At 40.6% G+C, this 15,295-nt stretch overlaps 2 protein-coding genes across 3 annotated transcripts in view; both read left to right on the top strand.

Moving 5' to 3' along the window:
- Positions 1-1,140: 1,140 nt before the first annotated feature.
- LOC119487908 (zinc transporter ZIP3-like) lies at positions 1,141-5,885 on the top strand. Of its 2 annotated transcripts, none has more exons than XM_037768994.1 (3): positions 1,141-1,278; positions 2,268-2,542; positions 3,349-5,885. In XM_037768994.1, exons 2-3 carry the CDS (start codon positions 2,336-2,338, stop codon positions 4,096-4,098), a joined length of 957 nt encoding a protein of 318 aa, XP_037624922.1. In that variant the 5' UTR covers positions 1,141-1,278; positions 2,268-2,335; the 3' UTR covers positions 4,099-5,885. The 2 variants fall into 2 exon arrangements, with proteins under 2 accessions (XP_037624922.1, XP_037624921.1); XM_037768993.1 differs by having other exon boundaries at positions 1,215-1,369.
- A 136-nt stretch (positions 5,886-6,021) lies between these two features.
- LOC119487902 (excitatory amino acid transporter 5-like) overlaps positions 6,022-15,295 on the top strand; it is a 32,609-nt gene continuing 23,335 nt past the window's right edge. Inside the window, exons 1-2 of the mRNA XM_037768980.1 lie at positions 6,022-8,020; positions 14,659-14,738. Of these exons, the coding sequence (XP_037624908.1) occupies positions 7,775-8,020; positions 14,659-14,738 (326 nt within the window). The 5' untranslated portion in view covers positions 6,022-7,774. The remainder of the gene's footprint in view (positions 8,021-14,658; positions 14,739-15,295) is intronic.

Here is a 15,295-nt window from a genome sequence, read left to right as displayed (position 1 = left end):
ATTAATGGAGAAAATAGTCAACAGATTAAAACATAATGAAAAATAATAATTAGTTAATAGTTCAAAATGAGCTTCACCTTTACCTACTACAACAATCAAAAATCCTGCTTTTACATTAATGCATGAGTAATCATAATCTAATAAACAGTATAATAGTATAACAGTCACAGGGGACATTTTTTCTACTTTTTCTACTTTAACTACATGTTCCTGATTATACTTACATATTATTACTTAAAGGGACTGTTTGTAACTTTTTACACGTATAAATCAACCGAGTTGGTTTCCCATGCGCGCTCGCATATGCGCGCTAGCGTGTGGCTACGCTGTTCAGACTCCCTGTGGACACGTACCATCAGACTCCAACACTAACTACAGGGAAGCACCAAAACCTCTTGGTTGTATCTAGTGAAGCCCGTCTGTTAAACAGTGTTGGCCGCGGTCGGAGGACGCGGGGGAGACCGTAGCTTTGGTCTCCATGACCGGAGTCTCTGCTGTACTCTGCTCCTCTGCCTGCTTGCCTTCACTCAGCTCGCTCCACTCTCACGTTCATGCACGCTCACTACACACTGCAGAAGAGTTAGTTTAGCTCTGAGAATATCTAGTGAATGTACAGTGGACGTTTGTGCAGAAATAACTGCTGCAGCTCCTCCAGACCAACAGAGGTTTCCCGTGTCTTGTGAAGTGACGGGGCTCCGCAGAGAGAAACGTTATCGTCTCCGACCAAAACTCCGGTGTCTCCCCTGTTCCCTCCGGCCGCGGTCGGGAGGCTGAAGCAGGAAAAGCCAACACTAGGATCAGCATTGATTCATGGAGAGACCTCCGTCTGGTCAGCTAACATTACTGCCAAGCAGCTGAAATATAGAGTGATATTGTGCTTTTAGCTGACGTGTGTTGCCTCACTGTTTTGAGCGATGCTCGTTCATGTCTATTCAGAGCGAGCAAGCACGAGTAACAGGACGCTGACTTCCGTTGAGTTAACGGCCACAGGTGTCGCTGTTAACAAGACATTCCTGAATGTTACAAACAGTCCCTTTAAGTAGCATTTTCAATGCAGGACTTTAGCTTGTAACAGAGTATTTGTATTGTGTGGTATTAGTACAAGGTATTAGGATGTGAATACTTCTTTCATCACTGTTGTTCTGGGAATAAAACACCACTCACGCTCTGGTGCTGAATGACGTCATTAATATGATGACCACTCAGCGCTCAGAGGACGCGTGACGTAATGAGGAAGTCTTTTCCTGCTCACCTGCTGGAGGAGAGACGGTCGGACAGGTAAACACAGTGACGCCGACTCGTGATTTAGAGGTTTAACATGTTTCTGTTGAGCTGAGGTCGCTGCTTCGACAACAAACAAACCACAGAGGTGAACAGCTTCCTCCATCTATCACCACAGTGTTCAGGTTGTAGCTACTAGCTAGCATCTCTAGCTGCTAACGACATGCTAATGTTAGCAGCTCAGTCAAGCTAGCCGCTGTTAGCCGCTGTTAGCCGCTGTTAGCCGGAACACGAGCGGAAGTGATTAATTTAGCCTCTAACGTAAACGAGTCAAATGTATGAGAATAACTGAAGAAGCACTTTTGTAAAGTTACACGTTTAGTAGTTTAATCTTAAAGAGTAAACGAGATCTGAAGGAGACATTTGTAAAACAATATTGGCACGAGTGCTGATGCACGGTCATGTTTTATTGTGAAGTTCCTACCAGAAGTTAACGGGGTTAATGCTGGTAACTAGACGTTGACATAAAATTAACATAACGGTTAATAAACAGTCACACAAACAACCAGTTTATTCATGTAGTTTGACGTTTTTCTAATATTTAGAGTGTGTCAGGAGGAGGATGTCTCATGATTGTGTAGAAGTATTCAGATGATTATCTTCACACCTCACTGTGAACATCCTCCTCTCAACTACAGGGAACAGCTCTGCATTGAACATATGACTGAAGTAACAGTATGTAACTAAGTACCATCAGGGTACATATCACGCTCAGTTACACTATTAGATCATTAGATCATTAGTCATGCATTAATGTAAAAGTAGGATTTTACTGTTAAATACAAAATAGAAATACGCAAGAAAAATACAGGAGTAAATGTACTTCATTGTTTTCAACCATAACGCAGTAATTTTCTCTGTCAATGGAGATTTGTATGTTTTGCCAAATCCTCAGCTGAAGAATCTGGGTGGACTGGTTTATTATGTACTTCCCTGTCCACAAATGTCTCTCATTCAGCTCACAGTGTCTCTGTCTGTCCCATTAGAACCAGTAGAGTCCAGCAGCTGCAGAGTGGAGGTGTGTGTGATGAGGCTGTAGTGTTTGAGCTTCAGGATGGAGATCCTGGTGGCCAAGCTGCTCGGCCTGTTGGGATTGTTCGGTCTCATGCTGGCGGGTGTACTGGTCCCAGTGCGCCTCCTGCTAGCCGACTACGACAAGGCACACAGATACAGGAGAGCTCTGTCTCTGTGTAACTCGTTTGGAGGAGGCGTGTTCCTGGCAACATGCTTCAACGCTCTGCTGCCTGCCGTCAGAGACAAGGTAACACGCGCACATGTGCACATGCACACACAATGCATATTTTATGCAAACTGGCTGAATCAGCATTGGTCTATATGACACGTTCTGGCAAATAAAAGTAGCCTACATCAGAAACAGGTGCCGACGGCGCCACAGCGCTAAATCCAGCTTATATTGCAATAGTAATAAGCAATATAACAATGTGATTAACATAATTGGCTGACCTACCTTTAAAGTGGACCAGCTATTCTCATTTTAGTGTTGGTGGAGCGGCTGCTGAGTCAAGGTGGTGCCGGTTTGAAAATATTTACACTGGCCCAACCCTACAACAAATTCAATGACAGTGATTATGTCGAATTCACACCAGGCTGCAGAGAAGTGCGGTTCGCTGCAATAATTACAATTTTCTGCAGCTAGGAGGCTGCTGTTCATGTGTTTCAGACGGGAAGACATTTTTTGTAACATAGGTCTACATCTCACTGGAGTCAGAGGGTCTGTTTACTGATTGGCTGTGGGTTTACTGTGGTCGCACTTTGCTGCTAAAAGTATAACTTTTCCCAACTTTTAGTTTGGCTACAATTCGCCACAGAATCAAGAGGCTACAGCTCGCTGAGCTTGGGAGCGGCCGCCGCAGCTTTTCATAGACACTGCAGGGCATCTTGCCGCACTTCGCCGCTGCTCTGGTGTGAATTTGGCGTTAGAAATCTAAAAGATTCAACAGAACTTGGATTTGAAACTGGATTCAGAACCACTAAAATGCCGTCTGACCGTCCAGCTGGATGAGTTTTGATCTGAGTTGATCTCCAGTGTGTGTTGACTATCGACAGGTGGCCGAAGTGTTCCAGCAGCTGAAGATCAGCAGTGACTATCCTCTGGCTGAGACAATGATGATGCTTGGCTTCTTTCTCACCGTGTTCGTGGAGCAGGCCGTGCTCACCTTCAGGAAGGAGAAACCGTCCTTCATCGACCTGGAGACCTTCAACGCCGGTGGCTCCGAGGCCGGCAGCGACTCAGAGTACGACACGCCCTTCATCTCCTCTGCGCGGGGCTCGCCGGGCGAGGGTGGCGAGCACCGTTCCCATGGACACCATCACGGACACTTCAGCCCCGCTGAGCTGGCGGGGGCGGGGCCTCTGCGGTTAGCCAGCCTGGTCCTGGCTCTGTCGGCTCACTCTGTGTTTGAGGGCCTGGCGCTCGGTCTGCAGGAGGACGGAGCTAAGCTGGGCAGCCTCTTCCTGGGCGTGGCCGTGCACGAGACACTGGCCGCCGTGGCACTCGGGGTGAGTGTGGCCAAGGCGTCGCTCGGCATGAAGGACGCCGCCAAGCTGGGCGTCATGGTCAGCCTTATGATCCCGCTGGGGATGGTGGTGGGGATGGGTATCGAGTCAACTCAGACGCTGGCGGGCAGCATGGTGTCGGTGGTGCTGCAGGGATTCGCCGCCGGAACCTTCCTGTTTGTCACCTTCTTTGAGATTCTGTCCCGAGAGCTGGATGACAAACGGGACCGGCTGCTCAAAGTGCTCTTCCTCATCCTCGGCTACACGGTGCTCGCCGCACTCGTCTTCATCAAGTGGTGACACACAGGAAGTGCCCTGACACACAAGTGCTCTGACACACAGCAATACCAAAGGAATACTCATAACTCCATAAAGGCAGCAGAAACATCTGGATCAGCTGGATGAACACAAGCTGTCAGCTGTGTCTGTGATGTAAACAGTTTAAACAGAAATATAACAAATGAATCTTAAAGAGTAACGTTCCCCCCCGTAAAATCTTGTCTGTACTGACCTCCAGTAGTTTAACTTGCTGCAGTGATCTACAGGTATACTCCAGGACACTATGACATCACTGTTGGGTGTGGTTACAAGTGAAACACACATGTAACTTCCACCAGAAGGCAGCAAAACAAACCTTCTCGCCAAAACTCATTGTGTGTACCTTTGAGACCTCCCCGAGATGGCTGAGACCAAAAGGAGCATTTCTGATATTTCCCCAAAGGCTTTTTCTTTTCTTCATTCAAATGATTAACATTACTTAAAAAACAACGTCAACATTATTTATGACTACAAAAACAGAAGACTAAATGTAATTTAATTTGGGCTTTAGCATGTTTATTTAAAATCCTCTAGGTATAAGTTACAAAATTACTGGAATTTGAATTCTAGATTCTAAATTGAATGTTTGAAGTTGTTGAAATGCAGGCTGAAGCAGCTAAATGAAGATAAATATACTGTAATAATCATTTAAGAATGGGAGACGTTGCTGAAAGGGGATATGTTCAGTGAAGAAACAAGAAGAAAAAACACATAATGACTTCAAACATTGTAAAGACAAGTGAATTATTGTAGGTAAGTAACAAATATACATCAAATAATATATTTCATTGACAAGTAATTAATCGCTTTTTTGCACTTTTTCATTTCTGCAATACTTTTTTTTACCAGTTACCCCTCATGTCAATACACTGTTGTAAACCAAAAGTTCAGAGGTGGAAGAAGAACTCAGATCTTTTACTTAAGTAATTGGATTATAATTATTGATGCGTTAATGTATTTATCACTTCAATGTTGCAGCTAGTAAAGGTGGAGCTAATGTTAATTACTTTATATACTGCTGGCTGGCTTAATCTATATTATTACACGGCTTTGTTGAATACTCGATTCTGATTGGTCAACTACGGCATTCTATGGTCTGTTATTTCTCTATAGCAGACCGTTGCTATGGACGCAGTTCTGATCTCTGTACACAGCGAGAGGACTATTCTTTTAGCGGAAGCAATGAAATCATTTTAAATCAATATTTTGTGTCAAATTATAGCTCTCTTTGGTAAGTAGCTATGTAATAAGAGGGATAATGAACCCCGACAGGGTGAGCAGGACTCTGCATCATAATTTATTAGTTGATTATATTTTGTATTATCAATTTGAATCTGCAAAGTAACTACAGCTGTCGAGTAAATGTAGTGCAATAAAAAAGTACAATATTTCCCTCTGAGATGTAGTGGAGTAGAAGTATAAAGTATAAAATAAATACTCAAGTAAAGTACAAGTAGCTCAAAATTGTACTGGTGTAAAATTACTTAGTTACTTTCCACCACTGCAAAAGTCAAATACAGAGTCTGGTGTTAAGTTCCGCTTTAGTTTTTTAATAAACCTAGTCTCTGTATGAAGTTGAAATAATCACACTGGAGCCTTTTACAGATACTCGACAACATATATCCATGTACATGCATATTTTTATGACTTTTTTCATTGTTGTGTGTTCATATTGTGATCTTGAATAGTTTTGTATTTATGATGGTGTCATCCCATTGTTGTCTCATGTTTCTTTTGTGTTAGTAGAAATTAAAGTGATTATTAACATACTTGTTGTGTAAGAATAGCTTGATTCTTTATGTGATGTAAGCAGCAGCAGACACAGAACAACATGATGTGTACATGATGAATGGAAGTCCAGTATTCACTCTGTTTTACATTTCATCATTGGTCTTCTTTTTGTTTGTTCATTGACTCATGTTTCTCCGTCGGATGTTGCTGCTCTGGCGTGGCGTTCATTGTGAAAGAATATTTTTTGGACATTTCGGTGTAGAATCGGACCAAAGACGAGTCGACACTGAACTCAACACTTTTACACACTATTGAATCACAGGACTGATGAGATCAGCCACGAGGTAACAAACCAGTTCATGATACATACATGGGATGCCTGCAGCTCTGGTCTTGGTGTGAGTTTGTGTTGGACTCTAGTGGACCTGCAGGTGAATCACTGCGTCACAGCTGCTTCCCTCAGACCTGATCCTGGCGTGACACCAGCCTCTAACAGCAGTGATTGGATTAATCCTGATGGACCAGAGTTTGTAATCTTTAAAGCCAACTTTGTCAAATGCTAACGTCAGGATCTGGACATCTGAATGTAATCCCAGAGTTTAGGTCAACTGTAATGTGATCAATAAGAGATCCATCTACGGATTATAGAGGTGGAACTCAGCAGTCGGCCTCCTGATCAAGATTCCACTTTACTTTCTGTAAGAAAGATTCTCAGATCTGTTGGCATCTTTTTTAGGTTGTCCAGTTAAAATGAACAATTTGATTTCAGACATACTGTCAGACTGACAGTCTGCAGTCTGACAGTCTTACATTCTATTTTATACGGTAGCCTATAGTGTACATTTAATTTAATTTACAAAGCTGACTAATCTCATCCTTTTATCAACATCAACAAAATGTATTATTCAGATGGAGCGAGTATAGTAGTGATATGCCACATCTCAATCACAACTTTTTTCTTGATCTTATTAATATTTCTACCACTAATAATAATAATATTACTATTACTACTGCTGCTGCTGCTGCGGGTGGTGGTAGATTTGTAGAGTTCAGTGTTGATTCTTCTCTTGGAGCAGCATCTAGTGGACATGAGAGGATCTGCAGCTGAACTCTGCAGAGAAATGCAAGTGTGTGAATGTGGAGAGAAGAGTTGGAACATGGGTGTGATCTGAGCAAGGGGGGTGGAAGTAGGGGGTGGGGAAGGTGCCATTGGTCCACCCATTTGGTCCGATAACAAATTAACAAATGTGCACAAATTATATAAGGAATCGTGGCCAGAATTAGTTGTGTATTATTACTTAACTTACTGAACTGAATATTTTGAACTGTTGGTTGGACTAAACAATTGATAATGAGAATAAGCTGACCTCATTTGTTTGCCAGCCACATTTTCCCTAAAAGACACAAACCTTACATCGATTTAGGCCTACATGAATAACTATTTACATACTGTCAAAACCTCTTGGAATTAGTTATGGGAGTCATGAATGGAGAAAGATAGGCTGCATTATTTTATTTTTTTATCTTTTAGTTTAGTAACAAAATCTTACTGACCATAATTTGAGCTCAGAAAGTTAAAACCTCAGAGTTCAACAACTCCATCTAAACCTACAGGATCCTCTGACCTCTCTGTAGACTTCTTGACCCCTCCAGTTCAGCCAAAAACACAGAAACAACAACAAGACCGGGTCCAGGATGGCCCAGCAGCAAGACCAGATGCCACAACAAAGGCGTGTGAGGTTATTCCATCTTAAGCCTCTTATAGTGGCTGTAAGTCTGCCTGCAGCCGGCCTGCAGCGCTGCCGTTGGCTCTGATCGTGATGATTTAATCCCTCAGTGGAAAAGGTTAGATCTTCTTCGGCTCTCTACAGGTTTGTCTCCCGCCAGCCGTACGCAGTAACGGAGGCCAACAGAAAACTTGGACGGCATGGAGGAGCTTCTTTTACCGAGCGGCGAGGAGGAGGCGCGCTCCGACCAGGGTTCATATGCTCCGGGAGACGCAGGGAGGACGATGGGGGACCGGGTGAAGACTTTCCTCCAGGGGACGGGGTACCTGAAGAGTAACCTGAGGACTTTCTTAAAGAGGCATGGGCTGCTGACACTATCGGTCATCGCCGTCATCACCGGCTGCACGCTAGGCTTCATGCTGAGGGGAACTCAGCTGTCCACACAGGTAACTATGACTCACATGTTGGGATGGAAAGTGTTAACTACGGGGCTGTACTTTAACTTTCTTTCCAGACTCACCTGCTGGGACTCAAAAGATTTGCTCCTGCATTGATACTTTCTTTTAAGGTCCATGTGAATCTTTCTATTGAACTTCCCAACAGGACTCACTTGCTGGGACATGTCAAAATATAAAAAATGGCTCCCATGTAAATACTTTCCACAGGCCTTGAAATTTAATTTCCCACAAGACTTAATTAAATTGTTTTGTCAATGCTGCATGTCCATTAATGACAGGCTAGATGATGGGACTTCCCCACTGATACCTTCCTTTAAATTTCTCCTCGCTTTCATAGTGTCCTTAAAATTTCCTGTTAGGACTCAAATGCACAGACGAAAAATGTCAGTGCTCAAATTTAGAGCTAATTTAACAGGCTAAAACTGTTAAATTCAGGTTAACAGTTCAGTTTACTAGCTTATTTTATTTTTTTAAAGTAGCTCTGTGTCTACTGGACATAGAAGTAGACAACTGATATATCAACATCTAATTTCTGCCGCTCTTTCCACTTCTCATTCAGTTTAGTGGTTAATTAAACAGTTTGGTTGAGGTTAGCAGCTAAAGTAGTTCAGTTCAAATTAGCCAACTACTGTTTTACTAGCTAAAATAGTTTAGGTTAGCTTACAGTTTGTTTATTAGCTAAAAGTTTGAGCTAACAAACTCAAACAGTGTAGATCAGGTTAGCTAATTAGTTAATTGAGCAACTAAAATAGTTTGCTTTAAGTTAGCTAGCTGTTTATTTTAGCAGCTAAAACTGTTAAAGAGAGTGTTTGTAAGAATCAGAAATGTCTTGTTAACAGCGACACCTGTGGCCGTGAAGTAAACTAAAGTCAGCATCCTGTTGCTCGCGCTTGCTCGCTCTACATAGACATGAACGAGCATCGCTCAAAACAGTGAGGCGACACACGTCAGCTAAAACCACAATATCACTCTATATTTCAGCTGCTTGGCAGTAATGTTAGCTGACCAGACGAAGGTCAGTTTTGGTCGGAGACGATAACGTTTCTCTCTGCGGAGCCCCGTCACTTCACAAGACACGGGAAACCTCTGTTGGTCTGGAGGAGCTGCAGCAGTTATTTCTGCACAAACGTCCACTGTACATTCACTAGATATTCTCAGAGCTAAACTAACTCTTCTGCAGTGTGGAGTGTGCGCGCATGCACGTGAGAGGTGGAGCGAAAGAGAAAGAACGAGCGCGGTGTGTGAGTGAAGGCAGGCAGAGGAGCAGAGGAGCAGAGTACAGCAGAGACTCCGGCCCTGGAGACCAAAGCTACGGTCTCCCCTGCGTCCTCCCACTGCGTCCTCCGACCGCGGTCAACACTGTTTAACAAACGGGCTTCTCTAGATATCACCAAGAGGTTTTGGTGCTTTCGTGTAGTTTGTGTTGGAGTCTGAGTCTGAACAGCGTAGCCACAAGCGAGTGCGCATGGGACACCGACCAGCAATGATTTATACGTGTAAGAAGTTACAAACAGTCTCTTTAAATTCAGGTTAACAGTTCAGTTTACTAACTTAATTTTTGGCCAGATGCTGAAGTAGCTCTGTGTCTGCTGGACGTAGAAGTAGACAACTGATACTTCAACATCTCGTTCAGTTTAGTGGCAAATGAAACAGTTTGGTTGAGGTTAGCAGTTAAAACAGTTTAGTTCAAGTTAGCTAACTGCTGATTTTAGCAGCTAAAACTGTTTAATTCAGGTTAGCTAACTGTTCAGTTTAATAGCTTAAACTATTTGAGTTGTTTTAGCTTGGATGATCATGTTGTGCATGTTGAAGGCAGCTGTTTGCTAACATGTTAGCCACTTTATAAGGCGATGTCTGCGTCCGAAATCACATACTATGCACTACATATTCAATATGTGTACTAGCATTCAACATGCTTTTGTGGGAATAAACTCTAGTATGTATCTTTTCGGACACACTGAACTTTGATTACCACTTCACTTCTTGAAAGCCTCCTGGCTGGTTGGAAACGTGTAACCATTGTGATCCGTGCCAGCGTCATGTGACCAAACGCTGATTTGTGAGAATCATAAAGTCTGAACTAAGTTAAAAAACTATATTATGCCTCTAGCAAAGTGGAATGTTATACTCACACTTTAATTGAATGTTACAGAGCTGTCTGCCATTATCTGTTACGAACGTTGTCATCACTACCGCATTGCATTATGGGATATTTATGCCGGCATAGTGTCCAGTGTTTGCGTACTGTAATATTTCACCGGAAATAGTATGCAATTCGCGTACTATGGTTTCCTACTAAGATTCTGGACATACTAAAAAATCTCACATACTGTCATAGCGTAATATTATCATGTCAGTATGGAATTTTGGATGCAATCGACGTGTTTACAGCTTGGTCTACTGCCCCCAAGTGGCCAAAAATAAGTTATTACAGGTTTAAATTTCCCGTCAAGCTCCCATGTTGATATTTTTCCTTTAACTTTCCAGTCGGTCGGGTGTTTTTGACATTTGTTTTTACAAGAGGGTCCCAAACATGGATGTTAACAATGCAGGATTTAAATATTGAAGAAAAAAAAATCGTCTTTGCAAATGTTTTATAAGGAAGGAAATAGGTTTGTTAGAGCTCAAGGATACACACAATGAGTTTTACATACATTTTTTTAATTTTATTTTTTTAAAGAAATCTCCACAGGCAGCTTTGAAGGCTAATTAGAATTTAATTTAAACCTCTGATGCTGATGTTTTCCTTTAAATGGAACCACTGAACCTCTGCAGGCTCATGTTGTTGTGGTAGAAAACAGTGTCAGGGAGCATTAACAATCACAGAGGGAGACTACAGCCAGTCCAAACCTCATTAATTCCTCCATTCAATCAAAGTGGCCGTCATCCTCTCAGGTAGTTTCTTCTTGTCAGTTAGAGCCAAATATTTTTTCTCAGCTGACTGTGAGGAGCTGAAACTGGCGGCTCACATTACCGCAGTTTTGGAAAGGGAGGAGTGAGCGAAGGGGTTCTCAGTTGGTTGCAATCTGCAAACACACCACTAGATGCCACCAAATCCTACACATTGTACCTTTTATACATACACATGGTAGGTATTTAACATATTTAAATGTGACGACCTTTAGGCCAACAAAAAAAAAAGCCAATGATGGATTGAAGTTTTGAGACTGTGTTTTTCTGTGAATGAGACCTAAAATGATCCATCAGTTTACTATTTGCATGATCAATTAATTGTTTGTGTCATTTTACAAGCACAAATGTTAAATGTGAGGATTTGCTGCTTTTCTCTGTCTTTATGTTGTGAAAAAAGTACTCAGATCGTTTACTTGAGTAAAAGTACTAATACCACACTTAAAGTCCTGCATTCAGAATTTTACTTCAGTAAAAGTACACAAGTATTATCAGCAAAATGTAATTAAAAGTATCAAAATAAAAATGCCCACATGAGTGTTACTCATATATTATTTAAACATTGTATGATTTAATTATTATTGCATGTATATGCAGCATTTTTAATTACTGTTATGTATTTAATAAGAAATATTATATATTTTATTATGCTGATGTTGTGAAATCTTAATATGAAAAGTGAGTACAGCTGTCAGATCAATGAAGTGGAGTAAAAACTACAATATTCCCTTCTGCAATGTAGTTTAGTAAAAGTTTAATTTAATTTTATGACATAATATATATCTATTTATTATAATATAATTCATAAGTATTTCAAAATTGTACTTGAGTAAATGTACGTAGTTACCTTACAACATTGCTTATATATCACAGTAATCTGAATATCTTTTGGACTGTTGAACAAATCAGCTTGGACTTTAGAAAATTATGATGGACATTTTTATCAAAATAAATAGATAATATTGTGATAGATTATAGACAAAACAATTGATTCATTGAGAAAATAATCTGCAGATTGATCATTAAGATAATGGTTAGTTGCAGCCCTAAAATTAAATAATACTAAAAATACACATAATGAAATATTTTACAGACTTCTTAAATAACATTCAACTCAAGCCTTTTAGATAAATAGTATATAAAGCATTTTAACTGTTAGTTAGAAATAGTGCCGTTTCTCTGTGAACTCTTTCCAGGAATGATTGATCTGTTCAACAGTGGCTGAATATAGAGACAGAAACATGGAGGACACAGGATCACAACATAATACCTCCGCCGAGGAGCTTATGTTTTCAGATCGGTTTGTTTGTTTATCAGCAGGTTTACGGAAACTACTGGGTCACTTTTCATAAAACATGGTAGAAGGGTGTAGCACGGGCCAAGGAAGAACCCATTCAACTTTTTTACTTATGGAAACGGCCTTGACGGAGTTTTGCACACTCACAGCGGCCTTCTAGTTTCAAATGTGAATGTGTGTTGGAGGAGCCTCTGGAATTAAAAGGTCTTCCAGTGTTAAAGGTTTAAGTAGACGTCACATGCTCTGATCAAGAGTGTCTAAGGGGAGACACTACAGGAGAATAGGGTCGACATTTTAACTAATAGATATCACCATGAAACTTCCCCAGTTGACTACTAACATAAACACAATTATTTTTTTGTCTTTCATATTTTCTGAAAAGTTATGTTTGAATATGAAAATGAGGCATTATCTTATTACGTATGTGCTAATTTGCATACATTTCCGGAACAGAAATCTGAACATTGGATAAAGCCAGGTTCAAAATTCTTGTTTCATTTTGTTGACATATTAGAATCAAAGGTTTTCACTGAGGGAATGTTGGGTATCTCTTTGTATCACTTCTTAATAAGAAAATACTGTAAACAGCCATAAAAAGATCCATTTTCGCCATGTTTTTAGAAATAAAATGTTGTATAAATCAGGCTATGAATGATGTGTGAACAAACCCTTCAGTAAAAACCTTCTGAATATAGATAGGAATGAAACTGGAAAGTTTGGTGGATGTAAGTGCTACTGAAGTGGAGATTTCTGACTCAGAGTTAGAGAAACAACGGCCTTTAAAGATGTGGATTGTAAAATTCCATGCATACAAGAAATTTAACTAATAGGTATCACCGTGAAACTTCCCAGGTGATCACTTACATTAAGACAATAATCTTTTGTATTACAAGTTTTCTGAAATGTTATGTTCATATATGTAAATGAGGCCTTATCTAAAGCTAACTTTTGGTGAATTCAGGAGAAATCTACAAATGCAAATAGACAAAGTAGTAAAAATAACACCTAAATGTGTATTTTGGATGTTTTCTTTCTACTAGTCTGAAAGAAGCAAAATAGCCCAACATCTCGCCTTGTCTTGCCTTAAACCAAGCACCAAATCTGATGTTTCTTTGGTTTCCTTTTTCATTCATCCTCAAACCCTCACAGGTACTGCATTTATCATAAAACAATATGCTCCAATCATAACATGTCAAACTGCAGCCCAACAGGCAACAACAGCTGTCAGTGTGTCAGTGTGCTGACTTGACTATGACTTGCCCCAAACTGCATGTGATTATCATAAAGTGGGCATGTCTGTAAAGGGGAGACTCGTGGGTACCCATAGAACCCATTTACATTCACATATCTGGAGGTCAGAGGTCAAGGAAAATGGCCATGACATATCATATGATGCCAGTATCTTCACTCTACCTCTGAAATATTGATTGCGATAATGCATTAAAGAAATTAGTGGCGTTAAAACGAATTTGCGTCAATGCGTTAACGCTTTAACTTTGACAGTCCTAATTTGTATTTGGTAACATGATTCTGAAAATGTGCTCAAAATACTGAACAATACCTCAAGTCGCCTCTTAATGTGACTTTAGCTGCGCTCCTGCTGAGATCTGCAGGTGTGTGCAGTGATGTGTCTCTAGCTCAGGGTTTATTCACCCTGAGTCAAAGCTCGCAGGCTCACGCTGCTGCAGCCTTTTGAGGGTCCGCTACGATAGACTCGTGGGTACCCATAGAACCCATTTTCATTCGCATATCTTGAGGTCAGAGGTCAATGGACTCCTTTAAAAATGGCTATGCCAGTCTTTCCTCGCCAAAATTTAGCATAAGTTTGGAGCGTTATTTAGCCTCCTTTGCGACAAGCTAGTATGACATGGTTGGTACCGATGGATTCATTAGGTTTTCTAGTATCATCACCATCTTCACTCTAGCTTTAAAACTGAGCCCGCTAAAACCTAAAAATCGTAAGTTGTGTAAAAGAAATTAGTGGCGTTAAAACAAATTTACGCTAACACGTTATCGCTTTAACTTTGACAGCCTTATACGTACAAACGTTCACTTATTTGGGTAGTATGGGTACACATTTTTCAGATTCTTGTACACATGTATGGATTGCGTTATAGAAACTCTCCACACCACCTTACAAATAATATTTCTACAACATCTGTTTGTTTAACTTCAGTTCCTACTTTATTTAAAGTTTGTTTCTGTAGACATGATTCTTTCTACCAATATGAATGTGTAACTTCACCAACTGTTTTGCTGCACAGAACAGAATCAGAAGCATCAATATGTTGCTTTATGCTGCTTTACAGGTCAAAAAGATCTAACACCATGAAGCATTTTACCAATAACTAAACAAACAATGACAAAAGCCCCGCTTTTATTTTGAAATATTGATCTGAGGTGTATTTTATCACCACAGGCAAAGATCTACTTCTCTTTTCCTGGAGAGCTGCTGATGAGGATGCTGAAGATGCTCATCCTTCCTCTCATCACATCTAGGTAGGTCGATGTTTTTATGTTTGTCACACACCAGCAGATTTATTACAAATATTTAAATAGTAAATGAAACATCAGCGAGACAAATGAAACGAGTAAAGCCTGGAGACAAAAAGAAATTTAGTTTGGACGATTTCTGACATTTAAGGTTCCACTACTGATGAGTTTCCCAGCCTTTTCTATGCACAAGTACCCCTTCATCAGAGCCTTTTAACAGATGGGATCATATTTGCCTGATATCAGAAAGAATTGTCAACTGGAACTCGTGGAGTGGGAAGATTCTAAGGTGTGGACCCAGGCAAGGATAATATCTATCCACAGAGAAAACTCTGTGGTTGTGGTGAATCCTCAGTACATAATCCTGGAATCGTCCATGTTATTCTTTTTGTTTTTCTTTTTTTAGTAGTCAAGTTGACTTACTCAAAGCTGCATATTGCTCAGTGTGATGTGTGTGTAGAGTTGTGTGTGGTTATTCTGTAGCAGTCTGGTGTTGTTTTCATGCTGCTGCCTTCATATGTTTGCAGATATTTAATGAACTGAAGGAGAAACGTTTCACACAG

Source organism: Sebastes umbrosus, chromosome 5 (genome assembly GCF_015220745.1).
Source record: "Sebastes umbrosus isolate fSebUmb1 chromosome 5, fSebUmb1.pri, whole genome shotgun sequence".
Lineage (NCBI taxonomy): Eukaryota > Metazoa > Chordata > Actinopteri > Perciformes > Sebastidae > Sebastes > Sebastes umbrosus.
This window is presented reverse-complemented; position numbering and strand designations above follow the sequence as displayed.

Bases quoted from the DNA above. Each gene is read 5' to 3' on its own strand.
- LOC119487908 (XM_037768994.1), top strand. From the start codon at position 2,336: ATGGAGATCCTGGTGGCCAAGCTGCTCGGCCTGTTGGGATTGTTCGGT. The intron at 2,543-3,348 runs GTAACACGCGCA...GACTATCGACAG, and splicing joins TGCCTGCCGTCAGAGACAAG to GTGGCCGAAGTGTTCCAGCA.